Raw genomic sequence first — 27645 nt, 5'->3', positions numbered from 1 at the left:
GAGCGAGGTGTGTGCCGGGAACCGGGAGGCAGAGGCGACCTCGCCCGGGAGTTCCCCGCCCGGTGCGCGCCCGCCGGGACCCCCTCCCTCGGGCGCGCGGCCGCTCGGCCAATGTCCCCTTCCGGCCCCGCGGCGGCCCCGCCTCTTCTCCCGACTTCCTTTCCCGGTGCGCGGCGGCGGGGCGGCGGGTGGCGGCCTGAGATCGCCCGCCGGGAGCCGAGGACCAGTCGGGGCCAGCCCTGCGGTGCGGGTACGCGGCGTGCGCGCCACGCGGGGCGGCCCGAGCGCTGGGCGCGGGGGTGCTGGACGCCCGGCTCGCGGCGGGGGCTCGGGGCGGGGAAGCCCGAGGATCCCCCCCACCTCCACCCCTCCCGGGGCAACCTCCTGCGGGGCCCGCGGGCGCCGGCTGGGCGGGCCGGATCACTGGAGACTCGCTCCCGCCAGGAAGCCGGGGGAGGGTGGGACCGGCAGGACTTCCTGCGCCCACGTGGAGGCTCGGGTTGCGTGGTTTGGCTCGGGTGGGGTTGGAGAGGGCTGGTGGGCGGGGGGGCCTGGGTTCTGTCCCGGCGGGTAACCCGGTGTGTCCCCCTGGAGTTGCTGCGGCTGGGGTTCGGGGCTCCCCGGAGCGTTAACGCTGAAGTTGGAGTAACACCTCTCTTTCCCTCTCTGCGTCCCTCCCACCTCCTGTTTAGTGGCACGTACCTGGCACCCTACAGGGATTACGGACGCTAACCCTGGAGCCGGTGGTAAAACCTGTGCAGTCCAGCATGGCTGGGTGTTAAGAGGGCTTACAGAGTTTGGGCAGCAGAATCAGTGGATAATCATGGGTCCCAGTAGCGACTTTTCACGGTCTCCCAGTCTGAGGCACTGACCCGCACAAGCCAAGGGCTAGAGGCTGAAGCCCAAGTGCCCAGAAACTCACACATCCCTTCCGCCCAGACGCTCAAGAATGCTCAGGGATACCCACTCGGTTCTTGTGTTGCCCTCTTCCCTTGTGCTGTTTAGTTTCCCTTGAAAGGACCCCATCCCTTGCTGGAAGTTTAGAGGCTGGCCCTGTTGTAGATCAGCTTGTGCCTTGCCCCTTGAGTGAGTAGAGCCCATGGTACTAAAACTCTGCCTCAGTTGTAGCTCCCGACACTTTCCATCGTTTCTCCCCATTTGATTCAGTACTCAGACGTGATGCTCAGGGGTGATAACATCTGTTTTCATCTGGGGAAGCTAAGGGGAAAGAAAAGGGACAGATTATCTGGTTAACATCAGAGCTGGGACAGCTCCAATGAAATTTGGCACGGATAATAATCCTGAGGGATTTAGGGGAGTCTGTGCAAGATGGGATGTTACTACCTTTGCTAGGAATGAAGTTTGAGTAAGATGATGTGTATAACCCTTCACAGTGTCTGGAAGATAGCAGATGATCAATAATCCTTCCCTCCCCCTTGTGCTGGCTCTTATTTCCTAAGGCGGGGGGAGGTGACGGATGAGAACAATTTGTGGTGCAGGCATTTTTGTACCAGGTTGACAAAAATCCTATGAGAAAGCAGTTCATAGATGTAATGTTTGGGAAGGCAGAACTCTACATGCCAAACCCGAACTTCTGGAACAGTAACTTAACTTGATTTTTTTCTTAAGGCGAGACACTGTCTGGGACTCCGTGATCTGTGATTTCTGACGGGATAAATGTCACAGAAATTGTCTGACTTTGCAGCTCCGAAGTTGACATGCAGTTGCGTTGATCTGGAAAGCCAGGGTACCAAAATGCTTTTCTCCACCGCTGTTTTCCTTCTAGACCCAGCATGAGTGAAGTTCCCTGCAAAAAACGTGATGACTATTTGGAATGGCCTGAGTATTTCATGGCAGTGGCCTTCTTATCGGCACAGAGAAGCAAAGATCCAAATTCACAGGTAAGTGTGTTTTCTAGAATGTTTGGACACACAGAGACCGAGATAACCTGGAAATGAACAAATCCCAGCTGGAAGCGGGTCCTTGGCAGCTTACAGGCGGAGTAAATCTGTCTTTTGTGCTGCATCCTCAGGTGCTTCCATTTTCCACAGGCCACCATTCACGGCCTCTTGGACCCCCTCTGGGGTTTGGGGGGTCTGCTTTCTTTGTGAGAGCGGCCACCGAAAGCAAGCGAGGGCATGGAGAACCCTTCACACGCCTCGGGAAGCCGCATGCTCGCTTTGGAGCTCTGCCAGCTTCTGGTTTCATGCACTGCCTGTCCAGGGGCACACCAGCCTCGCCAGGTCACCACGCCTTCCGGCACGTTTCCCTGTAGGTTGGAGCCTGCATCGTGAATGCGGAAAACAAGATCGTGGGCATCGGGTATAACGGAATGCCGAACGGGTGCAGCGACGACCTGCTACCTTGGAGGAGGACGGCGGAGAGCAGGCTGGACACCAAGTACCCTTACGGTAGGGCCTGGGCTGTGTTTCCTTCTGCTTTCGTGGCTTGGCCTTGCTGGTGCTTAAGTATGCTCTCTTTTTAGTCATCAACAGCTGGGCAAAAGAAAAATCCTATTCAACTACCTTAGCTCGCTGCCCCCGACCCTTTATGCTTCAGAGAGGGTCTGTGAATGGAAAGCATGTGAGTGGTCACGCAGCCTGGCCCGGAGCTCCAGGGGTCCACCGAGCTCTACAACCCCCGCGCGTGGATGGCGGACGTCTCTGCAGAGGGCCCCAGCCTCTGGCTGGGGCAGGGGTGGGATATGTCAGAGGATGTACGTAGTGGCTCCACAGGTTGTTTCTTGGCTACCCAGAAGCAAAGCCAGCTAACCGAGGACTGGCCAGGGCTTTGCTCTGATGAGAAGCAGGGTTCCTTCAGCCCCCCTCCGGCCTACAGAGGAAATCTCAACTCATCTCTGACAAGGAGGAAATGACTGTGGGCTGTGATGTGGGAAACAAAGGCAGAAGAGAAGTTAGTAAATTTCCTTAGGACTTAGAGCCCCTGATGAGTCCTTGAAACAGGCAGAGTGACCTTCCTCTAGAGACTTAGCTGCCTCCGTGATAATACTTTGCTAAGGGGCACAGGCAATCCTGGCCCAACCCCAGGATCCTGTAAGTCTACTTTAACATATAAAAATTCCTTTGGAAATTTCCTTTATCTCTACTCACCCCCCAAGGTACATGTTGGCAATTGTCCCCCAAGCATATGACCCTTTGATATACATCTGAAGGGTCTCATGACTAGGGTTTTATTAGACAGCAATAAATGACCTTTTCCTAACAACAGCTAGCCCGCTCAAGCTCCTGGGAACCTTGCTTCCAAAATTCCTTAGAGACTACTAATGCTATCCCTAATCCCTTCCCAATTTGAAAATACATAATGGGCCACTCCTTTTGACCCCATGGCAGCTTTTTCTGCTCACGGGTCCTATCCCCGTGCCTTAACCTTTTTGCGCTGAAGACCTCCCAAGAATTTTTTCTTGGCCAATAGCTTCGAACCCTGACATCTTTCCTCCATCAAGCCGGACATCAGGAAATGGATGGTTTGGCATCTTCTTCCTGTTCTGGAGGCCGGGCTCTGTATTCCCAAGGCAGCTGGTAGTCAGACCCCAAGCCAGATGCGTGGAACCGAAAACCTTTGACCTGGCCAGCTCTGGGGTCCACCTTTGAACTAGGGAAGGGTGCTTCCTATAACTTGTTGAGTATCTGAGCCCCAAGAAGAACCACTTCAGAGATCGGGAGGGACAAGCCACAGCCTCGCTTCACTTTAATTCCCTGGAGAAAATGCATCCAGTGTTCTAAAAGAGGGAAATGGGGCTACTTACGCTGGTTGTAGATTTTTCATAACACAAGGACCTGTGTTTCTGTCTGGAGATGAACGGAGTGCCTCTGTTGGGAGTAAAGTAGATGAAGCCCATCCAAATGGGAAAGATTGGGCCTTTAGGAAACGAGGGTCGAGGAGTGATATAAGGTCTTTCTGCTTTGTTGACTCTTCTGTAGTAGGCTGGCCTCTGGGGTTTTCTCTAGAAGAATTCCAAGTCTACACTTAGCCGAATATATATATTTTTACTAATGTTCCTGGACCTTAATCATGTTAAATAAGCCCCTTGAGTTTCTTTTTAGATTGCTTAGGGCAACCGCTCCATTTTCTAAAGAAAAAGAAAGACTGCCTGGCGGTGGGGAGGGAACTGAGGATTGGGGGTGGCGTGGGGGTGTGGGGCTGCCCAGAGGTCTGAGTTTCCCAGGAATGAAACATAGTTCAGTGATTAGGGGGATTTGATTGTCAGTTTTTGTCCTTTTAACTCCAGCCCTGGCAGAAATTCGGACCGTCTTCTCAGCCTTAGTGTTGTAGCTGAGGGCGGCTCCTGAAATGAATAACGTGCTAACGTATTTAGAAACTTTCATGTCATCCTGATTGTGATTCTGTAAGCTTTCCACGGTAAGGAGGAAGGGAAACGGTAAGTTGTTCGCAGGTACACGGCGAAGTACCTGCGGTTTTGCACAGTGCGGTTTTGCACAGTACGGTTCAATGTCCCACTTAGAAACCGTGAGCATGAAAAGTTCAATGTGTTTCTGGTCTACACTGAGACGAAGGACAACCACGGTGTTTTTCACCCAGTCCACACGGTGAACCCTCGGGTCTCCTGCTGAAGGAAGGAGTCTGTAGGTGTCAGTCTTGTAAAAAGCGGAGGCTTCTTGTAAAAAGATTGCAGTGTTTGGACTGGCGTAGACGGTCCTCCTTGGTTCCTCAGCGGCTCTCCAGGCGGGACCTGTCCTTTCTTCTTCGGTCACTGTGAGCCCTGGGCAGATCATGGCAGTGACCTAGAGACCAAAGGCTTTGCCGCCTACTGGCGACCCCTGACTTGGAGGTGTTCTCCAGTAGCTGATCGTGTTTGTTCTTAGACACTGCCTTTCCCCAGCTTGGAGGCAAATACCTTACAGAGCTCCTTTCCAAAAGGAATTAACAAAACCAAACCAAACCCATGGCATTTGTCCAACTTCAATGATTTTTTTTTTTTTTTAAACTGAGTAGTTGCTGAGTTTCAGGACACTGGTTGTCTGCATTATTTTGTACCCTCCATATGCTCCCTCTCGGTTTTCAGAGCTCTTTGCCCTTGCTCGCCCATTATCCATTTTACATGTGGCTGTGCTAGAATGTAGACAATTTCTTTCACTAGAGTAGACTTGTCCTTTGATGTACCATAAAAGTCGTAGACGGTATTAAATGCTTTCTAAAAGGCATTTGGTGTTACTACCATCATAAGACACGTAAAGGTGGGCTTTAAGTCTAAATAATGATGACTAGTTTTAAACTGTACACTCAGTCTTGTTTTATCAAGGGATTTCGGGCCACAGAGAAGCACATGTTTGGATCTCCTTGGAGGTGGTGATAGAAATGTTTGGTGATAATTGGCCAAAATGCAAGTTTTTGGTTTTTTTTTTTTTTTTTTTTTACTTCCATGTTAAGATTAAATTAATCTGAAAGATCAGCGATAATGTCTGGGATTGGGTGGGCTTGATTTGAACCCTTTCTTTCCTTGCCGACATTATCGGCAGCCGAGCTGCTGAGGGAGGATAGATGATGTGCTAATTCCTGTAAAGGAGCGTTAGGGATCATCCAGAGTTCTAGACCAGCCATGTCTTTGTTCTTTGGAATACATGAGGATCCTCTCTCAAATGTCAACAACACTTCCCGGACCCCAGTATGATGCTAGTTAAACTCCCCCTATCTTTCTTGGAGATGTAATTGACATGTAGCATTTTATTAGATTTCGAGTGTTATAATGTAATGACTGGTTATTTGTATACATGGCAAAATGATGGCCATAAGAAGTCCAGTCGACATGGATCACCTTAATGTCATTACAAAAAATTTGTGTGTGTGTGTGTGCGATGAGAACTTTGAAGATCTGCTTTCGTAGCAACCTTCAAATATGCAATACAGTTTTCCTCACTGCAGTCACCAGGCTGTATGTCACACTCCCCAGGACTTGTTGATTTTATACCTGGAAGTTGGTACCTTTTGCTCCCCTTCACTCGTGTCATCCGCTCTTACCCCCCACCCCACCTCTTGCAACCACCACTCTGTTCTCTGCATCAGTGAACTTTTTTTTTCTTTTAAGATTCCATATATAAGTGAGAACATTAGCATCTCTTCTCTTCTCTTCTCTTCTCTTCTCTTCTCTTCTCTTCTCTTCTCTTCTCTTCTCTTCTTTTCTGAGAGAGAAAGCGCCTGTTGGGGGAGAGGGAGAGAAAAAACCTGAAGCAGGCTCCACACCCAGCATGGAGCCCCATGTGGGGCTCGATCTAATGACCCCGAGGTCATGATCTGAGGCAAATTCAAGAGTCTGAGGCCTCACTGACTGAGCCACTCAGGGGCCCCCATTGGCATATTTTGAGTAAGACAATCCATGGTTGATAAAATCTCCTCGATGCCAGTAACCCTTTGCATCACTCTGAGTTTTATGAACCAGCATTGGTGTTTGGAGAAGGCGTATGATGTTCCCGCAATCTGGGGATCCTGCTTGGACCCCTTGCAGAACCGTAGTAGTGCCTCGGGGTCCTGTGCCCACAGGGTCTGAGCCTGCCCATGTTTATGGATGGGAAAAGAAAGGCTCAGAAATGTGATGTATCCTTCTTAATGCGACGCAAGCAGGGGGACATCTCCGAACTCTGAGATCGGTACCCTCCGCTACCCAACTGCCTCCCCCATGGGGCCGGGGAATTCAGCTTTTCTGAAAGGCTGCTTGGGTCGTAGCACAGTGGAGCACCCGTTCTCTCCCCTTTGCACCGTGCCCTTGAGCATGCAGAGGCTTAGGCGAAGTAACCCCCCACCCCGAACTCGGGGGCTTGCATGGGGTGCCCTCACTTCCCACGGGGCGGCGTGCACGGGGCTTGCTTCAGCGCTTCCCCGACGTGGAGCTTGGGAGCCACGTAAGTTTGGGTTTACCAGCAGCATATACAACTTAATTCTCCTTATTGATTCTGTTAAGTTTAGCGTCATTAGTCTTGATCGACACTTTGCGGAGAGGAGGGAAGCTTGGAACACTTGTAACATAGTAGGAAGATGGAGCTTCTTCCCGGCTGTGTCTCTGGAGATGCATTTTTAAAGGGTGTTTTGGTTCTTCCAACCTTGGGATCAAAACTTCATGAAACTATTTGATTATAATGTAGTATGAGTATGGAAAATGAAAATTCCCCCTGCCACAGACACTGCCTTTTATCTCATTCTTTTCCTGAAAAATCCAAAAGCTAGGGTGCTGTCAGTAACATGAAGTGGCAGGAAGAAGTCAGCGTTAAAAGTGACACCTTTTCACGTGAGTGACAATTAAAAAACTGGGAAGCAGCAGATTGATCTAATTTAACCGTATGAAAAAGCTTTGGAAGATTTTTATTTTTAGGAGGGAGTGGTTGCAAACCCGGGATGAAGTATTCAACTGACATATTGAGTTCCTTTCTCTTTGTGAAACTCATTAGAACGAAGCACATTTAATCAAAATACCAATTTTATAAAATGGAGGTAAAAATACTCGTGGTAATTCAGAGATCACACCTTCCTTGGGGCTCCGTAACCAATGTTGATGATGTAGTTTGCAGACCAGGGAGCTGGAGTGGAATCGACTTCCTTCATCCTGGAGAGCTATTGTTCAGAACTTGGCTTTATTTATTTATTTATTTATTTTTGAACTTGGCATTTTTTAAGTCGGGTTCCCTCTGCTCCTCCAGCTCGCCTGTGTTTTCCTGTCGTGCGGTTTCCTGTTGGTGAGGTCTGTGTGGGTGAGCAGGCCTCTTTGCCTGGCCTCCTCTTCCATCCCCATCAATCCAGAAACCCGGATGGCTTTGCCTGCTGTTTCCCAGGTGCCCATCATGGGAGGACCATAGGTTCTGATGTCCCAGGAGGGGTGGCAGCCTCATTCTTCATGCATCAGGCAGAAATGGAGACGTGGGGCTCCTTCCAGGGTCAGTTCCTGTTTCTGCAGGAAAACTCGAAAAATGAGGTAGCGCCGGGGAGGACACTGCTGGAATTCATTAAGGCATTCTGTTAGCCTGGCAACTTCCAACCGTTTTACCAGTGTGTGGTGGTGCTTCTGTAAATTTCCTATTTAAATCTCATCTTTATTTTTTAGAGTTAGCATATTGCTAAGCATGCATAGATGTCATTTTAGCGATCACTTAGCCATTTACCTTACCCCCTTGAACACTGACATTTTCCTGACTGCCACGCACGTGATGTATTTCTTTGGCATCCAAAAGGTTAGTCTTGAGAAACTAATTTATCAAGAAGTTAGGCGGCTGATCCTTCTTGAGCTGTGACTTCCTCAAAACTTGTAAGAGTTTCTTCGTAATTAAGATCAAATTTGTTCCTTCAGCCAGCTGAAATTGAACGCCCTCTGGTTTTGTTCAGCAGATCCGTGAACTTGATGACTTGCTGTTTCTTTGGCTGCAGAATTCTAATTTCACTTGCAGATTCCTGCCATCCCTCCCCTGCTCGGCCTCCTAGCAGTGGTGGCCCTGACGGTGTGCCTAAGGAGGACCTTTTGTATGAAATAACGAATAAAATCAATGGGAAACCTTTGAGCAAGTTTATCCCAGGAAGAAAGAAAGTCCATTATTCATATGAATCAAGGGGCAAACTCAAGTTTCATTGTGTGATGCTTTAGACAATCGGGGAAATTCAACAGCTTATGTGTGAGGCTCCCCCTCTGGAAATTAATCAGCTTAATTTAAGGATATCTCATGATCAGGGATAGCTGTTTATAAATAGCCTTAAGAAAAGAATAAATCATGATCGGGGGGGTTGATTTATTTGATTTTTATCTGTATTTTATTTTTTTATTTTATTACTGATTATTATTTTTTAAGTAATCTCTATACCCAACGTGGGGCTCGAACTCATGACCCCTAAGTCAAGAGCCGTGTGTTCCATCAACTTAGCCAGCCAGGTGCCCTTTCGTCTACATATTTGAATCTATAGATTCAGGGTTAATTATTTTTGACGAGCCAAAGATTACTGTTTCACTAGGAATATCTAGAAAGCACATACAGAGAGTAGCAAGTTCTGCAAAGCATATGTAGAAAAGCATGTGTAGGAAAACCTAAAATGCTCATCTGTGAGGATCCAGCCTACTCATAAAAACACGTTTGTCTGGGTTTTATAAAGACCCAGTTTACTTCATGGAAATCTGTAATACAACCTTACCTAAGTAATCCAAGGGTAGTGATTTCCAAATTAATGAACGGGAAGTAAGCTCAAGTTCATCTTTGTACTCTCTCTCAAAATAAAAGGTTTGTTGAGAAACTTAATAGTATCAATAAAATTTTAGGGCCACATTCAACCCATTTTAGGTTTTAGGTATGTGAGCACGTTAATTTTCTGAGTGCAAGTGGGTATTCTTGTGGTAAATAGAACTTCTTTAATTTTTTTTTTTTTATTTAAGTTTTATTTTTTTTTAAACATATAATATCTTTTTATCCCCAGGGGTACAGGTCTGTGAATCGCCAGGTTTACACACTTCATAGCACTCACCATAGCACATACCCTCCCCAATGTCCATAATCCCACCCCCCCAACCCCCTCCCCCCATTAACCCTCAGTTTGTTTTGTGAGATTAAGAGTCACTTATGGTTTGTCTCCCTCCCAATCCCATCTTGTTTCATTTATTCTTCTTAGAACTTCTTTAATTTTTCAATTTCAGTAAGTCTTTGGCCTGGAACTTTGGGCTGCCATGCAGTGGGGTGCAGAGAGCAGCTGACAGTGATGGAGGTTTTGTTAGTCTTTGTTCTGTTGATCTATTCTACGTCTGTCTTTGCTGATTTGGGCCGATTGTCTCTGAAATCTGGCTGAGTGACTAAGGTCTTATTTTGCATTTTTTTTTCAACGTTCAACATTTTCAACATTTCAACATTAACTTTGTTAGTAGTGGTAAAAAAGTAGAATATATATATATACCGTTTGCTCCTGGAAATACGGAATAAAACTGGGTTCCTGGAGATTTTTGGATGTATTTATATTGCATTTTGCTTTGACTTCTTAGGACCTTTTAAAATATTTGGATGAGACTTTATATATGTTTTTAATATTCGTATTAGCTAAGAAAGGCCCCACAGTGCTTAAAACATCAATGACCAGATTCCAGGGCAGAATCCCAGACAGGCTTCCAGAGCCTCGGGTCCAGGTCTGCCGTGTTTATACCCAGTGACTGTGGGCTTGCTAAACATAACTTGACATTTACTTCTCAATATCTTTATGAAATAAATGATACCGAGAACTCCATCCGTGCTAGAATTCTAAGGAAAAATTAAACAATATAGCCTTTTTTTTTTAAAAGATTTTATTTATTTGACAGACAGAGATCACAAGTAGGCAGAGAGGCAGATAGAGAGAGAGGAGGAAGCGGGCTCCCTGCTAAGCAGAGAGCCGGATGCAGAGCTCAATCCCATGATGCTGGGATCATGACCTGAGCCCAAGGCAGAGGCTTAACTCACTGAGCCACCCAGGTGCCCCTAAACAATATAGCTTTGATTGCATTTGATTAGGGCCTTATTTCTCTGCCTATGGGGCTGAAGGGGGTTCCAAAGCCATCTTGGGTGAAAGCTTCCAAGCTGTAAAAAGCCGTTGGTGGCAGTGACACAGAGAGGATATTCGCGTCTGTGTGTGTGGATGAGTTACTAAGGGGAGAAGCAGGCTGTATTCTCTCTGTGCTTCCAGTGGTCAAAACTTGTGCCAGTTCTAAGATGACTCCAAGTCGGACAGAGACAGGACGCATGAGCAGGAGGGGGTGGTTGAAGATACAGGTCACCCCACAAACATGGAGATTCATAGACATTGGATGAAAAAAGGTTGGAGGGTAGAAAAAGACTCCACGTCGAAGTCCAAGAAAATATAGAATAGAGGAGGCAGGTTTAGAACTCTAGGAGACCAGAGGGTGTTCTAAGACCAAACCAAACGGAGAGGAAGGATTTCAGAAATCCTTTAGTGAATCAGTCAGCATGACAGTGTTTCCTGAAACACGGCATCAGGGAATCGTGGGTTGAGTGGAGAACACTGGTGAAAGAAGGGAGTTAGAGCTCGAGGGAGCGCTCACTCTTCTTCCTGCTCATGCTCTCTGGAGGGTCGGTCCTTGCCAATTAGCAGAGGTGTAAATTTTATCTCTGTGCTTCTTCCAAATGATAGATGCCATAGTAAATTTAAAATATTGAATATGATAACTGAGCATGAATTTTTTAATTCTGCAATTAAAAGACTTTGTTCAAAACGCCATTAATTTTGAGTTTAGGTGAAAGAGGGAAGCGGAATTCCTCACTGTCGTTCCTCCTTCTGCAAGTGAGTTACAACTTTTTAGGAATTGAAATACTCACAAGCCCGCTCTTCCTTGATCCGTTACGAGCTGTCTGTTGGTGATGGGGGATCATGACTATATGTTATATCACAATACAGTTTTCAGACGATGTTCACTTGTGGTCATTCGTTCACTTAGCGTGTCCCGTGCCAGGCACTTTGCAGTAGTGAGCGAAATGTACAAGGTCTGTGTTTTCAACTCAGACTCAGTGATGGAGGTAGACAAATCAACAGATGCTGTTGAATATTCCTTTCTGAGGAAGTGACTGTTGGGCTGAGACCTGAAGGACTGGATGGGTTCCCAAGAGGTCAAGGTGGGCTGGTCAGTGTTTGGGGATAGGAAGGACATTCCTTGCTGAAAAGAGTGCTTGGTGCAAGCCCTTGGTCAAGAAGGTGCTTGGAGCATTATGTGGGAAGGAAAGGATTTGGCCCACGCTTAGCGGTGAAGGTCCAGGTCAGTCAAGGTCACGGTTGGAGTAATGAGATGAGGCTGGGGACTATAGGATAAGGAGTTTGGATTTACGAGATTGAGTTGGTGTGTAGGGAATGTGTGGATGGTTCGGGACAGGAATGGAAACAAGGATGGCAGCCCTGAAGTGACTGGCACGTGTGTCTCTCTGGTGACAGTGGTAGGAGTGTCGGAGATGGGTCTGGGGTGTATTCTAAAAGCAGCCTCAAGAGGGCTGGGCGATAGGGGGTTCCTAGAGGGAGAGTGACTCCCTCAGGCAGTTCCAGCTTGAGCACCTCAGTTTGGGGGAAGATTTGGACCCTGAAGTGTGGGGTGTCTGTGAGTCCTCCCTGTAGGGGTGTCACCTAGTCAGTTGGGTACGCAAGTGGGGACAGAATTCTAGGTTGGGGACGTCTGTGGGGGCATGTTTGGCATTCGGGTGACATTGGGCCGTGGAAATGGGTGAGGGGATGGAGTGACGGTGCAAAGGCTGGACTCTGGGCTGGTCTCTGAGGTCTGGCACGCTGAGAGGTTGGGTGGAGGAGGCAGACAAGGTGGGAGCCCTCAGGGACCTCAGGGCACGCTCTAAGGAGGAGGAGGGAGCCGTCAGCCTCCGTAAAGGCTGCTGAGAGGTTTAAGAAGGGCAACAAATGTCCATGGTGTTTAGCGACCTGGAGGTCATTACTGACGCTGCTGCGGGCAGTTCTGATGGCATGGCAGACGGAGAGCCAGCAGCAGGTGAGGGGACGGGGCCGGCATAGAGAGATGGCTTTGAGCTGTGTTTGAAGACAGAGGGCGATCGCATGATGGGACCAGGAGAAGGGTTTCTATGTCTGTAGGAGACTGAGGAATCCAGAAAGGGAAAAAGAGGAAGTTCTGCGATGGTGTGCGGGGTTGGCCTCCCAGGCAGGTTCATTAGCTATAGAAGAGGGTCACTAGGTTTTGCGGTAGGGGTGGGGGGGGGCAGCCGGCAGCCGGCGCAGAGGTCCACGGAGTTGCAGGGGGATGTGATCCACGGCAGCCTCTCTGTGAAGGATGAGGCAAGGTTGTCAGCCGCGGGAGGGAGGAGGAGCGTGAGCGGGCTTGGACACGGGGGAGTCAGGGAGGAGATTGCTGTGCGGAGTGAAGAAGGCCTGCCAGAGTCACGTCCTAGAAAAGTAGGGCAGGGTCACGGCTCCGGTCTCATCTCAGAAACCGGAGGCAGGTGGGTTAAGCCCCATTTTCTGCACGCCGAAGCAAGATCAGTGAGTTGCCTGAGGCAGGCCCAGTAGAGCCGGAATTAATTAGAACACACACGTCCTGACTCTTCTTCCAGTGCTCACTGCTCCGTCCCAGTTTACCCTTTGTAAGCTATTAACGCAAGAGGGAAGCTTGGAGTCTTTATTGTGTGTATTTGCATTCCAAAGCTGTCAAGCAGTGATTAGTGTTCTGTTTCAATTCATGTTTCTGGAGTACGTCTTAGGCATCAAACACGCGTTTCACGTGAACGGTAGGACAGGAGCGAGGCACGGCTTACCCATCAACGAAATGCAGCATTTCCACACCCCCCTCCCTCTGACCTGATTGTGTGCCCTCAGCACATAGGGAAGCAATGTAATTAGAGTTCTGGGGGCTTTATTGTCCGTAATGGAAACACCACAGTCAGAAATCTCTTTAGCCCTAAGCACTACCATTGGGGCTAAGTGGTTCCCCCGGGTGCCATGCGTTGCTACCAGCAGCCTTACTTATCAAGAGGCAGAGAGGAAGGGGGCAGGGGATGGGGACCAAGGTAGGACAGAGAGAAAAAGAAACGTCTGCTCTCCCACCACCCAGCTGAGCAGCCCGGGGCTGCTGGGTCTCAGGTGGACAGCCCGGGCCGGAGAGCTTAGGGAGCACGAGCACTGACCAGGTTGCAATTCTGTGCCGCGCTCTTCACAGACCGTAGTCACTCTAACGGGTCTTTTTCTCTCCCATTTCACAGGCCAGGAGACTGAGGCTCCACGAGGGGGGTAGGGTCCTAGAATCAGCCCGTGGAGGAGACAGAGCCTGTGAGGAGTGGCCAAGGGGTCACCCTGGAAGGAAGTGAGGGGAAGGCAGAGCCAGGCCCCGGGTGCCTTTCTTCCAGCCCCGAGGAACGCCGGGGGAGTGGAGGTGGGAAGTTCCAGCTGCCTCAGGCGGGGGCCCTAGGATTTGGGGCTTCACTCAGAGTCTGGAGGGTTTGGCCGCCCTCCGAGTGAGTGACTCATCTCCGTCTTCCTGGGCCTGGCCAGAATGCCTTTCCGCTGTACTTTTCTTCTACAGACCTCCTCTCTGGGCACAGCGCGGTGATGGAACAGACTCCGTTTCCCAGGCGTGGGGCTGGCTTCCTCTGCCTTATCGCTGGAACCTGTGTTTATTTTCACCCGCAGACTTAACGCGGTCATCATCATCAACTCTCCACTGGGGTTGTGTGTCCCTCAAAGCCAGAAGGTTGTGAGGCCCAGTTCCTTCCATCCTCCGGATAGAAAGACCACCCACTGCCGAGGGTGGGGCCGGGGGGCAGCAGTGTCTGATTTTGAGCAGGTGGACGTGGTCAGGTGAGGCAGTTGGGCTGGCCCCTGTCCCCCTCCACCTCTCAGCCCGTTTCCTGCCTCTTTTTGCTGCTTTCCCTCTTTGCTGCTCCTTCTCTGTGTCTCTAGCCTCTTGCCTGGGGCTCAGGCATCTCCTGCCCAGCGGGGCCTGAGCTCGAGGACTGGGCTCCCCTGTTCCCACAGCCCCGGTGCCCAGCCCTGTGAGCGCTCCGCCTGTGACCTGAATTCCTCACTCCACGTCTGCGGGATGCGCCTACAGCTTAAAAATGTCTCCTCTTCCTTCTACCGCCCAGGGGGATAGCTCTGCCTGAGAGGCCCTGAGAGTGAGATCTGCTTTGGAGCATGCCAGGAAGTGTCGGCGAGGAAGACTGGGGCGGGGTGGGGAGGGGTGGCGCTCGGGGGAGTTGGAGAAGCAGAGGCTGCACATGGTCGATGTGGTCCATGGGCCTGTGTGGACGGGATTGTCTCCAGGACATGGTGCGACTGTTGTTTCCAAGTCGTTTGTCCCTCCCCCTGCCCCCACCTTTAGCTCAAATCCTTTGAAAACTCAGATCCTGAATTCGGTAGTTGCTTTACAGATATGGAAAGTTCAGGAAGGGGAGATAAGGTACTAGAGTTTTGGCCTTGCCTGGAGCCTAAATTCTAGCAATGCTTTGGATTTGGGGGAAGCCCTAGTAGTGGACATTGATAACGTTGTGGGTAGTACTCCAGGGGTGGTGGTAGGCTGGTGGGGGGCTTCAATGCAGAGGCTACTCTGCTGTTAAATTATTGACTTGAAGGATAGGTACTTTGGAGGCTGGCAGTGATGTATGAGGCCCTGTCAGGACGGCTTTCAATAATTAAGAAAAAAGTAGTTGAAATTCCATTTTAGCTCCCGAAGCCCCAGTTGCCTAAATGATCTGTTCCAGGAGCAAGTTCGCGCCCCACCCCTCCATGGACTTTTCGCATCAGTGGGGCTCCGAGCACAGGAAAGAGGGTGCCCGCGCCCCAGTAGAGAGGCACACCGGGATGCAGTGATTGACAGCTATAGGACCCTTGAAATATAAGCGCGTAGATCCTTGTTTCAAGAGGTGATGATGAAAAGAATAGAACAGAAGTGAAATATCTTATAAAAAATAACTTCGAGTTATTTTTAAAAATGCACAGGGTCAACTTTGAACTCGGGCACCCCGCGTCGTGTATGTTATCAGTTGCAGGGTGAAGCCTTCCACCTTTCCGTTCTGGAAGGCCGTGAGCAGATGCTTCCCGGCCCTTGAGTCCTGTCCCTCTGGCCTGTCAGCGAGCGAACCATCCGTGCTTTTCCCCATGGGCGGCCGCCCAGCCCTCGAACCTTCAAGGTCAGGGGCAGAGGCACATTTCCCAAGAGACTTACTGGGGCTCCTGTGGTCCAGCTTGGAGGTTGGTGGTGGAAGGTGGTGCAGAAACTGGTTGTGTGACCCTCCGAGCCACCCCTCATTTAATAGGCTGAGGGAGGAGGACCTCACCCCCTAAGGAGGTGAGGGGTAGAACCACGCTGTTACCCCTTAAATTATTTGTGCCGTACTTAGCCTTTGTTTAGCATTATTCAAGATTCTTTCTTTCTTTCTTTCTTTTTTTTTTTTGGTAAAACCTATTTAAGTCACCTTAATAATAGTACTATCTAAAATAGATGTTGTCTTAGTCTTGTATCAAATAAGATGAAAGTCAAATCTATAAAATGTTGAATCTCTTAAATCTAGCCAGGATGGAATATATCCTGTTAATTTGTCAAACTTTGAGAGAACCGCCTACCTGAGACAGTAAGGATTAATCAAGCCCTAGTAAGAGGGAATTTGAAAAATACAGTTTTCTAATTATACAATCTCTTCTCAGTGGCCCAAGGTTAATGCCATTCTGAATTCTGACAGTTAGTAATAGAAGAGGAAAAAAAGACCAAAGCGTATGAATTGTCTTATAATTACCTGAAACAGAGGTTCTCCTTCTGGCAATCAGGAACTTTACATGCATGAATCTGGTATTTTCAGCATTTGATTCTCTTCGTTTTAAACAATGGTGAGAATAATTGATAGATTTGGTGTCACTCTTTGCACTTATCAAATACACTTGTAGTACTTGGAGATGTCTGTTGGTCATTGCTTAGTCATAGATGCATAATTCTAGGTAGGTAATTGGCAAATGTGCCCAGAAGGGGACACTTTAGCTATCTTATGAATACTTCCTAGGGACTGTGTACTTTGAAATACCCTGTCCTGTGCTTACTACAGATGTAAAAACTTTGTGCATGTCGAGGTCATGAACAGGACCACTCCTTGTTGGTTGGTTTTGGCTCTTACATATTTGTAGCTCTTGCTGTAGTTCTCCCCGGGTGACACGGGAAAAGTGCTAGCACTAGAAAAAGATAAATTTATTCCTTCATTTATAGCTGTCAAATATTTATGGAGTATTTATCATAGAGAGAAAAGTCATAGTGAAACCTCAGACCATCCAGCGCAGAGGCCCACGGAGAAGACAGGACACTGGGTTTTACCACATCGATCTGCTTTCTGAGACTCTACAGATGCATGAAGACTTAGGGACTACAGGAGAAAAATGAAAGAGCAGGACTGAACCTTGGAAGATCCCCCGAGAGGCGAGAGAAAGAAAAGGACCCACAGAGAAGTAGGAGGCTCCACAGTGTCTGGTGCCTGAGAGGGTTTCGAGTGGAGAGCTGTTGCTAACTGGGGGCCCAGCGGGCAGGCGAATCCAAAGATTCACCCAGAGAGGCCTGGGTTTGGGTGAAGATCAGGCCACCCAAGGGTGTAAGTGGGAGCTCGCTCCTACCAGCTCATCTGAGCAAACCCTGCATCTCTCTTCCCAACTCTGAGGGGGGTCAGTTTCATGCCAGGACCTTGAAACTGGCATGTGGGAGTGGTCACATTGAAATCGGCAGATTTCGCAAATCAAGGCCTTTTCTCCCCACCCCCCCGCCAGTTGTTGTAAATATTAATAACATATTACAGAAGTCAACAGTTTTCCATAGTCCTGCTTTTTAAAAAGATTTACTTATTTTGAGAGAGAGAGAGAACGCACAAGCGAGGAGGGGCAGAGGGAGAGGGAGACTTAAGCAGACTCCATGCTGAACGTGGAGCCCAGCACAGGGCTGGATCCCATGACCCTGCGATCATGACCTGAGCCAAAACCAAGAGTCGAGGCTTAATCAACTGAGCCGCGCAGGTGCCCTACAGTTACACACTTTTTATATGGCGACCCAGCAAACACTTCACACCTGAAGCACGCACACACACACACACACACACACACACACACCCCTCCGACAGTTTTTAGGAACTGGACTTAACCTTTGCCATGTAGGACGCATTCTGATCTCATCTATTTTCATTCCCCTGTGTTAAAAAGAGGGAAAATGCCGTTTGTAACTCACTAAACTGATTTCTTGACCTACAGTTTGAAAAGTATTGGTTTAGCAAAACCCAGAGGCTGTGGATGCGTGACGAAGTCAAGAGATGATTGTTTAAAAAATAGATTAGTCTTGCAGTTGGAGGAAGGACGATTTCGTCTTGAAAGAAGGAAGACGAAGGAAGACGGAAGAAGAAAAAGAAGGAAGAAGAAAAGAGATCTGAAGTGTCAAGAAGGTGGCTTCTTGAGAGTGGAGACCAAGGACATGCAGAATGGAGAGAGCCTGAATCAGGAGGGGCTGGGGCCTCCAGCGGGCTGGGCCAAGGCTGCCTCTTGCCCTTGGCCTTAGGAGAGAAGGCTCAGGATTTGCTGTCGGGAGCCTGTCTTGGAGAAGGTCAGCTGTTCTAGAAGAAGGAGGGAGGAAACTGGACACACAATAGGAAAAAGCTGGGAATTAGATGACTTGGTATTTCAAAATTCATTTTTATTTAGTTAGTTGGAAATGCACTTTGTCGGAGTGGGAAATACAGGAAGGACACGCCTTGTCGAGGGTCACGTAGCTTCGAGCGGCAACTGGGCCTTGAGTACACTGTTTGCTAATTAACTGAATTTAAGTAAAAAAAAATAAAGACCAAAAGGAAGAATTTAAAACTTAAAAAATAGAGTCTCCCATGTGTCCGACACGGTTGTTCATACAGCCCAGTAGGCCATGTTTCTAACAAGAAGCTTTGTAGTTTTCTTCTTGTTATTTTGTAGCTAAGAGAAGGGAATTCTGTTGATGATTCCAAGTTTTATTTCTATCTGCTGCCCTTAGTATGGGGATGTCGGATGGGGCCCAAGAGAATTGGTTTCACGTGGTAATTTTCATGAATGAATCCAGACCATACAATGTTCAATATTATCCCAAACTGCCTGGGATGAATCGGAGGAAGACGGTTGCAGTCAGTGGGACCATTCTTAGAGATTCAAAAGAGGATGGTAGTAACAGTGAGTAACAGACTCAGAAACTGTAGTTCTGGAGATTAATACCAACACCACCAAAAAATACTTTTTGATGGGAAAGCCTCTTCTCGATATTTGAATTTAAGAGGACTTCCTGGATTTCCCAGCATCACCATCAACAATTTCGGAGTCTGCATCTCCTCCTTTATTCATTCAATAAATATTTAACCCCCATTATGTTCACGGCAGGGCATTAGACTCTGGGAAATTTACAGAGAACCTAGAAGACCTACGGGTCTCTGCCCTCAAGGGGGAAATAAGAGAACCAATTACATGTAATTGTTTTTAACAGGGAGCAAGTGTTAATCCCTGCTGAGGTACATCTTGGTCACCAGGGAAGTGGATGGGGCTGAAGGGGGCCTCTCTGAGGCCAGTGTCCTCAATGCCACTGAGCCGGGGAGCCTTTCTTCTCCTGTCATCCCCAGGAGAGTGGCTCAGGTCTCTCTGTGGCCGGCTGGCGGGGACTATCCTCCGATGGGCTGTGATCTTAATAAAGGCTCATTGACTGAGTACGTCAGGGCTACAATGTCCAAGAACTGTGAATTTAAGCTACTCTTCATTTAAGGCTCCCATGCTCCTAGAAGAAGCTGTTCAGGGCAGAAGGTTGGTCAGTTGGAGAGGATAGCGGGTGGGGGTCCCCTGGAGGCCCCCCTTATTTATAATTCCAGCAGTTTTGTATGATTTGGACCATGGCCAGATTGTCATTAATTTGTTCAATAAACATTGACTTTGGCACTTGTGCGCTTAGTATGTGTTAGGTCTCTTGGGACTTACTCGAGGGTTCTGCAACGAAGTGTTTCTGCAATGCATTTGCATGTTGGAATCAGGTGGGAAATCTCTTAATCCCAGGCCATACCCCGGATGAGCGCGGACAGGTTTGCAAATCACTGCCAGGGAGAGGATAATAGAGTTTTAGCAACGCACCCAGAAACTTAAATACCAGTGTACGAGAGCAATAGGGCGGCCTCCCAGTGTAGGTAGGGGATTCCCAACTCAATCACAGCGGTGAGGACCACTGCCTTGAGAGGAGGAGCGCCCTTGTGAGCTAGTTAGGGGATGGGACACCTTGCCAACGCCCGGGAAGACGGCCGGGCTTACAGGTTTGCAAGAGAGGAGAGGAGGCTGCTCCCTTTGCTGCATTCAGGCAGATCTGCGAGTGACCTGGGATCACTCTTTGGGGATCATTGGTGGAATGGGCCATGATAGCCAGAACTTGGCTTTCCAGTAAGTAAAGGAAGCTTTTTCTTATGTAAGACGAACCACTGGTTATCTGCCAGCATCCTTCTCGTGTGTATGGGGGTCGAGAGCTGTGAGGGGAGGGAAGTCCCGTGGGATAGAAATGCTCTGCTTCACCTCCTGACTCTTGCTCTGGAAATCGCAGCCTGCCCTCTTCACGGCCACGGCCAAGATCCCACATGTGCGTATCAACACGCAAATGAGCCATTTTATGTGCGCAGTCCCGTACCCCAGGGTCTTGTGGAGCCACGAGCTATTGCCCCGCTCAGGGTGGGTGAAGATACTCGACCTTGGCCTCTCCTGGCTGCTGGGGTGCTTGCAGACCGAAGGCTGCCAGGGCGAACGGTTCTGCGGCTAATCACCAACCTGTCGGGCTGCGTGGCCCTCATCTGGTGTTCTGTCCTTCCTGTTTCCGGTCAGTTTTTAAGAAACCGAGTCTGTTATACACGTTTTTGTTTTTTTCCCAAAGAGAGACGAGTGGAATGCTTCAGCCGCATTCGTCAACTCCTCGGGAGTCGCGCTGTTAAGTTTTTCTTTCCTTCTCTCTCAAACCCGCAGTGTGCCATGCCGAGCTGAACGCCATCATGAACAAGAACTCAGCCGACGTGAAGGGCTGCACGATGTATGTCGCCTTGTTTCCGTGTAATGAGTGTGCCAAGCTCATCATCCAGGCAGGTAGGAGGGGCCCCCTCCCATTTGTCACATTTGCATCGCCGCCTTCTCGTCGCCGCAGACGGGCTTGATCTGAAATCGCTGTTGTTTAGATCCAAATTAATTGCACTCGCAACTTTGCAAGGTACTTCCTGCGTTCTATTTTTGACTGGTGCCAGGTAGTCTAAGACGAATTGTGTCCTCCGTGATTCTTAGCATGTTTTTAATTTAGTTGGCAACTTCTTAAACTGCCGGCTGCTGAGAAACAACACAGGCAGTGCATATAATTACTGCCAATTCACCGTTCTCCGACACGTCGCGCATAGATTAGGGGGAGGGAGAGAAATGAACTTCTGTCAGAAGCAAGGTCAGCTGGGAGTCTGTATGTGAAATTTTAATTTTTATTAATATATGGTGGAGGTTTTAGGACCCAAACATATCTCTACATATAAATGTCATCAGACTCGAATGGTACTACTGTACCGTAAATCTACGCCGTTGTGTTCTGAATATTTCACCTTTTCCATGCTGTCGCATCTGAGATTCGGCTACACTTTGTCTCCATAAAACTCTCAGCTTGAGATTTAAAGACTTATCATGTTAGCCAGATGCGTGGTTTAAAGGGCCTGTTTATCAGGAGCCTGTGGTTCTCCGAGGGGAAGAGGTCCGGTGGCAGCAGAATCAGGGGCCGGCCCCTGGTGAAGAATGTTCTGGGCTCCTTCCTTGGTGGTGCACGACCCTCTGGGAGTTTTCCTCCCCCAGCTCGTACCCTGCTTCCCTGTAGTCCCTTCGGAGGCTGGTGGAGGACAGGGCAGTGTGTCCCCCCTGCTCCCCCAGACTCTCGTCCCTCCAGTTAGCGCTGCCCTGGGGGACAGGAAAAGAAAGCGGATCTGCTGTCGATGGAGCTGCCTGGAATCAGTTCTTAGAGCCATTTTCAGAAGCATAGAGGGCATTTACCTCAGATTTTTGCCAGCACGCTCCACTCCCCCCTCCTCCCCCACCCCCAGCATCAGCCTCTTGTGTTTCGAGTAGTCGCCTTGTGAATAAGGAAATCTGATTGCCCACAGTAAAGAAAATTTTGTTAATCGGATCAAGGCTTGACTACTTGACATGTTTTCACTTTGCATTTGTTTAAAAAAAAAATCCATAAAGACTGGAGGGCAGATTAAAAATAATCTGTCGTCTGCTGTATTGGAAGGTGGCAGATACAGGTTGCGGTAAGTGGCCGTTGTGGGCGAGCAGGCTCGGGAAGGGTAATTCATCACGGACACTACCGGGCTCCGTCTGCCCCTGCGTGTCTGTCGCAGTAGCTCTGTGTGTCTATACTAACGGGGCTTCTTCTGCTGTTGCCTTTGAAGGTATAAAAGAAGTTATTTTCATATCTGACAAATACCATGACAGCGATGAGATGACCGCCGCGAGGCGCCTGTTTGATATGGCTGGGGTGGCCTTCAGGTACGTGGGAAGAGCTCGGGGAAAGGGTGGGCGGAGGCCGGATGAAGAAACACATTTGACCTTGGCTGACATTTAATTTCTTCTCGAGATGCCTGACTTCCACACTTGGAAGCCTCTTTTTAAGTGCAGTGGGCTGAGGATCTCGAGATGGTGTGGGGAGTGGATTTTTGAGAGCAGTGACAGGAGTATCAGAAGATAATCTGACGGATGATACTGCACTTAAATGTTAGGAGCTTTCCGGGGCTTGGGCTAAATTACTCTAGTAGCGAGAAATTGTGAAATTCACAAGTTTCGTAATATTAACATTAAACCTTGGTAAATTTTGTAAATGTAACAACTCTGACATTGGAAATTTAGGATGAAAGGAACCTGCTAGGTTGAAACACCAGGAATTCTTCTGACAGCAACATTTTAAACTGACATTGGAAGTCATTTCGACTTTTACGGTTATCTTTGCTAGGCAAAGATTGGGAGGTATGTTCTCCCGGCAGGTCCTTTCAACCATCTTGGATTCATGGTGGAAACTTCTTTTGGGATTGAAAGCTTTCAAAGCAATTCCTTTACACTATCTGTGCTCATCACTGGGGACAGGGGTAATACATAATGAATCCCCAAGGCACTGTTGTGCGTTCTGAGACTTTAAATCCAGATTATTTACATCATAATAACAATTAGGTATTAACCTTTTACTGGCTTTTTACAAGAACGCAATTAGTCCCCAAATATTTTCCTTTGAGCTGTTTTACTCTACCTGAGTAAACTTTTACATCTGCATTTTTTGAACATGACTTTAAAAATTCCTCATCACTAAAGCTAATTTTGTTTGTTTGTTTGTTTTGCTGTTTGTACAAGAGGCAAAAGAAAATTTACCCTTTTTTGCTTTTGAGCGATTCCAAGTCGGCTGCAGAAGTTTTCTAGGAAGGAAGATAAATCCGTTGGGAAAGCTAGTAATCGGGTGTCATGTTGTGCAGCTAACTTGTTAGAAATCCTTTGACTCCCTGATAATTCATGAAGTCAGCTTGCTGGAGAACATACAGACGGAGCCACCACATGCATCTTTTTTTTTTTTGTCTTAGTCTTTTCGGGTTTGTGTTCCTCTCGGTATGGTGCACTGTAATTGGCTCCTATAGAGATAAGATATCAAGCGAATCCTGGGAAATTTTTTTCCTCCCCACAGAAAATGTAGGTTAAGCCAAAGTAAACAAATTGCTTTAACTACTTGCTGGATAATATCTGGATATATTTTGTTTCTTGTGTTTAGGAAATTCACACCAAAGTGCAGCAAGATTGTCATTGACTTTGATTCAATTAACAGCAAACCGAGCCAGAAGCTTCAGTGAGTTACATCTCATTAAATCTCCAAAAGATTGGGATTATCCTCTTCTAAGAAGCTGCTAATACCTTTCATCTTGAAGTTACACATAACTTTTTAATAGCCAGTACAGCAAGAGTAGATATCTAACGGATGTAAAGCCTCGAATCTTCCCGACTGCCTCTCTGGTCATGTGGAATCTGCATCTGTTTAGACGGTTGATTTAGGGCTAAAAACCAAGGAGCGTGTAGATGGCCTTTCGCGTAGGGCTGGCCTGGGGTGCCTCCTGCTTTGTCTCCTGGTTTGCTGGGATGCTGGTGGCTTTGGACAGCTGCTCCTCGCTGCTATAGGTGCTGGGACGACAAATCAGTAATTGTTGTGTTCCTGGTAGGATGAACGGATGCACTGATTTAAACATCTGACCCAAAAGAGGCATGACTAACGTGTAGTGCCCTTGAGTGGGGTGGGGGTGGGGGAGTAGGACCCCCTCCACCATGCCAGGAGCTAATGCGGACGTATTGGCTTCAGGGCGTTGAGGGAAACCGCCAGCCACCCACCCAAGCTCTCCTGAGAAGCCATGAGCACAGCTGAGCCCGGGCCACCTTCTCTGCCTCTGCAGTCCTGCTGCCCACGGCGGGGGGGGGGGGGGTATGTTCTCCTTCCAGAAGTGGGGACCCGCGTTGGTTTGCACCACACACGGAGCTCTTACGTTACTTTAGCTGAATAATGAGTTGTTCCTGGAGCAACAAAGACAGCCTGTCTCCCCTTGTCGACCCCCAAGACCATGGCTGGGGCATCAGGGTCATGTGGCTGGAAGTGGCACGTGCACCTGCTTCTTTTACCCTGTGGAAGCATCTCTGCTCCTCCACGTGCCAACCCGGTTCTCATCCAAGGCTGCTCGGCAGGGGGTCACTGAGCCGCCAGCACAGTGTCTTCACCTTCCCAGTCCTGACGGCTCGGGGCTGTGACTGTCTGAGCCTCGTCTTTAATCTCCTTTCATGTTTATTAAACGTGCTCAGTAGCTTTGTTGAGAAAATGGGTTCTTTATCCTAAAGATGATTACCGTTCTAAAGTGCTCTTCTGATTTCATGAATTTTTATTTTGTCTCTGAGGTTTTGTGCTCTGTATTCTAGGGCGATCTGTAATTTGGCTCCTCACCGATATTATTAAAATCTTATTAAAATCTACCGCACGGAAGTATGTTCATTTTTATATTTTCACTATAGGCTTAACTCTCCATTTCTGTCATTTCTGTACTGTCTGTGGAACACATCACATATGTTTTCATGCTCAGAGGACAGTTTGAGGGACGGGCTTGGGTGCTTCCCTGGGGTTGATGGGTGATGCGTCTCTAGGGACCGGGTTGAAGTCTCAGGTGCGGGCCATCTGATGGGTCATCTTGTCCCCCCGATGGGCCCCAGGCTCCCCACTCCCATGACACTTCTGTCGCCTTATTCTCTTTCTAAATCTCTCTTTTCTTTCTCTCTCTTCTCTACCCCCCAGCCACTTGGCTCCCTGCTCTAAAATGCATAAGGCAAAAGGTATGTAGAAGAAAGAAATCGGTAGAGATACTTAAAGAAAGAAAATATATTAGGTTTTTATGTAGCTGCCCATTACAAGTCATGAGCCCTGTTAGCAAGGAGTGTGTAATTTTTATGTCACATTCGTAAATACGTCTAAGGGCTAATAAGCCAGTAGTGCAGCTAATTTATTTCATGTTGGTACTATCTTATCTTGTGTCCCATTGGTTACATGGAATTTTTGCGGGGGAAAGAACGGTTATTTTTTTCCCTGTTGGGAGGAGCTGAACAAAGAAAGATCCTCACCAAGAAGGAAGTATGTCCACTGACAGTTGGTGGTTGAGTTGTTTACGGGGTGGTGATCCTCTCAGTGTGGGTATATAAGGCTTACACACACACACACACACACACACACACACACGCACGGTGGCTGGACTTGATTTCTTGGTGACGGGAGAGTAAGTAATTATGTCTTAGTTTCTGGTATCACTGCAGGAGTGGTGGGATCTTCCCATCCAGAGAATTCCGCAGATGTCACTGTTCCAGTTAATAGAGGTTTGCTTTGAACTATTGCCTTTGGGAGAAGCATTCCAGAAGGAAGGAGTTTAGAGCAGTCTTCTGCCTTGCAGGCATTACTAGATAATTGTGGCAAAGGGAGACTCTATCTGAGAGCCGTGTTGCTACCTGTCACGGCTAATAAATGACAATAAGGAAACGATCTTTCACTGAACTGTTGGCAGAAGAACTACATTTAAAAGGCAAAATTTGTGAGTGAAATGATGGGAGCTCCATTTCCCTGACACATTTCACGCTTTTCTTCTTCTTTTTTTCTTTTTACAAGTCTGTCCTTAAAGATTTCTGAAGCCCAACAAGACCCACGTATGAGCCATCTTTTCCTAAGTTACAAATGAGGTAAATAAAGGGACAAGCGAATTGTAGAATAGAGAGGAGCTTGAATAAAAACGTAGGCTTGGATGACCAGTGATCTAAACTTCCCATGGGCAGGGCATAATTGCTGATCTGACGTCCATATCCACCCAAGGATTAAAAATATTTAGGTCAAAGAATGGATTGTTGCAGAAGGACGCAAGGATGCAGAGGAAGTAGTTCTGTTGGTGACATTGATAAAAAGTTTTAATATTCATAGTTCAGTTGTTTCTGTTTTTTAAAGTAATGTCACTTAAAAAATGGTAGTTTGAGCAAGTCATGGGCTGGAGGCCTTGCCTAATACTCAGTAGGAAGACCAGAGCTCCAGAGGCCAGTGCCCCCTAATGAGCAGAATTACAGATCACATTGGAGGAGGCAGGCACAATATGCCTGGGCCCAGGACTTTCTGGATCCAGGATCACATTTATAGAAAAAAGCCTGTCATATTTAGACCAATTGATGCGTGCCCATGAATTCTGAAAAGACCTAGGGCTAGTCCAATTTTTCCTTCATAACTGTTGGAAGGGTCTAAAGCCATTTCACCATTAGAATATATGCATCTCCAAGTAGTTGTTGAATGTCTGCTTGTGTGAGTTGGATTTTCCGGAGGTTTCCTAGTTTTCAGTTCAAGATGACCTCCATGGCTAGGTGACAATTGTTTGTTTGATGAAGCTCAACTTGGCTACCTTTTTTTTGTTTGTTTGTTTTTGGCCTGGTAATCAGATTCATCATTAGTTTCTGACTTACCAAAATGGCACCTCTAGAAGAAAACAGTATTTGGGCTCATTTGTATTTTGAGTGATAAGTAGTTCTACACCCTTACCCACTGAAAACTATTTTGATTAGAAGTTAAGAGTGGCTATAAGGAGTAAATCCTTAAGCAGTGATTGAAGAAAATCTATTTCCTAAACAAGTTTTCTTATCCCTGTGTCCTTAATTACCACCGACCCCGTTATCAGCACAGGAACTTCCACATCGAAATATTTCTCATAATGGGTCTTAGCATTGACATTTTCTACACTTTGTCACAATACACATATTCTGAAGAATACAGACATAGTTTGATTTTTTTCATGTAATGACGAGAAACGCAAATGCTGACTTGACATACATCCACATAAAATTTTTTCCTCTCACATTTAACTCAACGTATTGGTGAATCCAAAAGAATGGCTATAATCACTTTATGCAACATGCTGTATTAGTATTTCCAAAGTTTGTTCCAACCCATTTCTTCTTTTATGCTCTAAAACATCTTCATTATGTTGTTTGATGAGATGGAGCCACAAGAAGACAGACGTGCCCAAGGTCAGTTTGACTTCCAACCAGTCGCGTTTGTCATGTGGCTCTCAGATACAGGCCTTTGCCCACGCTGAGGAGCCACTCAGGGGCCTGGCCAGGCCAGGAGCCTGACCAGGTGCAACAATGCAGATGGCGCCATCTTGCCGAGCTGGCTCTGGCTACCTCTTTGCTAAGCTAGATAGAACACTGTCCATGTGCCTGTGCACTTTCCCTGGGGTTGAGTGGTCTACTTTTAGTGTCCATATTCTCTGAGAAGGGCCAATGGGAAGTGGACAGGGGGCAGAAGTACATGTCTGCGGGTATCTTGCTCTTCCTCTGTTTCCGAGGCCAGAGATTTTAAAAGATTTTAAAGGTCCTTTGTTAAATTAAATCGAGTTCAGTATTTCCAAAGAAAATGGGGAGAGGGGTTCTCTATCCCACCTGCTCACCACTCAGTCGTGGAACTCCTGGGTGGAGCCCATGGGGCTCACAGGCCTGGAGCTTGGGAAAGGACCTGCCCCTGTTTGTGGTAGCCAACTGCCAAATCTCTTCTCTTCCACCCCGTGCTCCTTGAACCCCAGTCTATACCTTCACTTGCCTGCTGCTATT

At 47.8% G+C, this 27645-nt stretch overlaps 1 protein-coding gene across 1 annotated transcript; it reads left to right on the top strand.

The window, feature by feature from the left end:
• The first annotated feature begins 177 nt into the window (after positions 1 to 177).
• On the top strand, positions 178 to 24495 carry LOC111144634 (dCMP deaminase). Its single transcript, XM_022499030.1, has 6 exons — positions 178 to 250; positions 1787 to 1901; positions 2276 to 2411; positions 20449 to 20565; positions 21900 to 21996; positions 23258 to 24495. The coding sequence occupies exons 2-6, from the start codon at positions 1794 to 1796 to the stop codon at positions 23334 to 23336; spliced, it is 537 nt and encodes a 178-aa protein (XP_022354738.1). The 5' UTR covers positions 178 to 250; positions 1787 to 1793; the 3' UTR covers positions 23337 to 24495.
• The last annotated feature ends 3150 nt before the right edge of the window (positions 24496 to 27645 follow it).

The sequence above is a fragment of the Enhydra lutris genome, unplaced genomic scaffold (assembly GCF_002288905.1).
Source record: "Enhydra lutris kenyoni isolate GAN:26980312 unplaced genomic scaffold, ASM228890v2 scaffoldscaffold11, whole genome shotgun sequence".
NCBI classification, from domain to species: Eukaryota; Metazoa; Chordata; class Mammalia; order Carnivora; family Mustelidae; genus Enhydra; species Enhydra lutris.
This window is presented reverse-complemented; position numbering and strand designations above follow the sequence as displayed.

What these genes read in the sequence shown, in the direction of transcription:
- LOC111144634 (XM_022499030.1), top strand. Translation starts at nt 1,794, where the DNA reads ATGAGTGAAGTTCCCTGCAAAAAACGTGATGACTATTTGGAATGGCCT. An exon ending in CAAGCTCATCATCCAGGCAG is followed by an intron (nt 20,566 to 21,899) that starts GTAGGAGGGGCC and finishes TTGCCTTTGAAG; the next exon opens with GTATAAAAGAAGTTATTTTC. An exon ending in ATGGCTGGGGTGGCCTTCAG is followed by an intron (nt 21,997 to 23,257) that starts GTACGTGGGAAG and finishes TCTTGTGTTTAG; the next exon opens with GAAATTCACACCAAAGTGCA.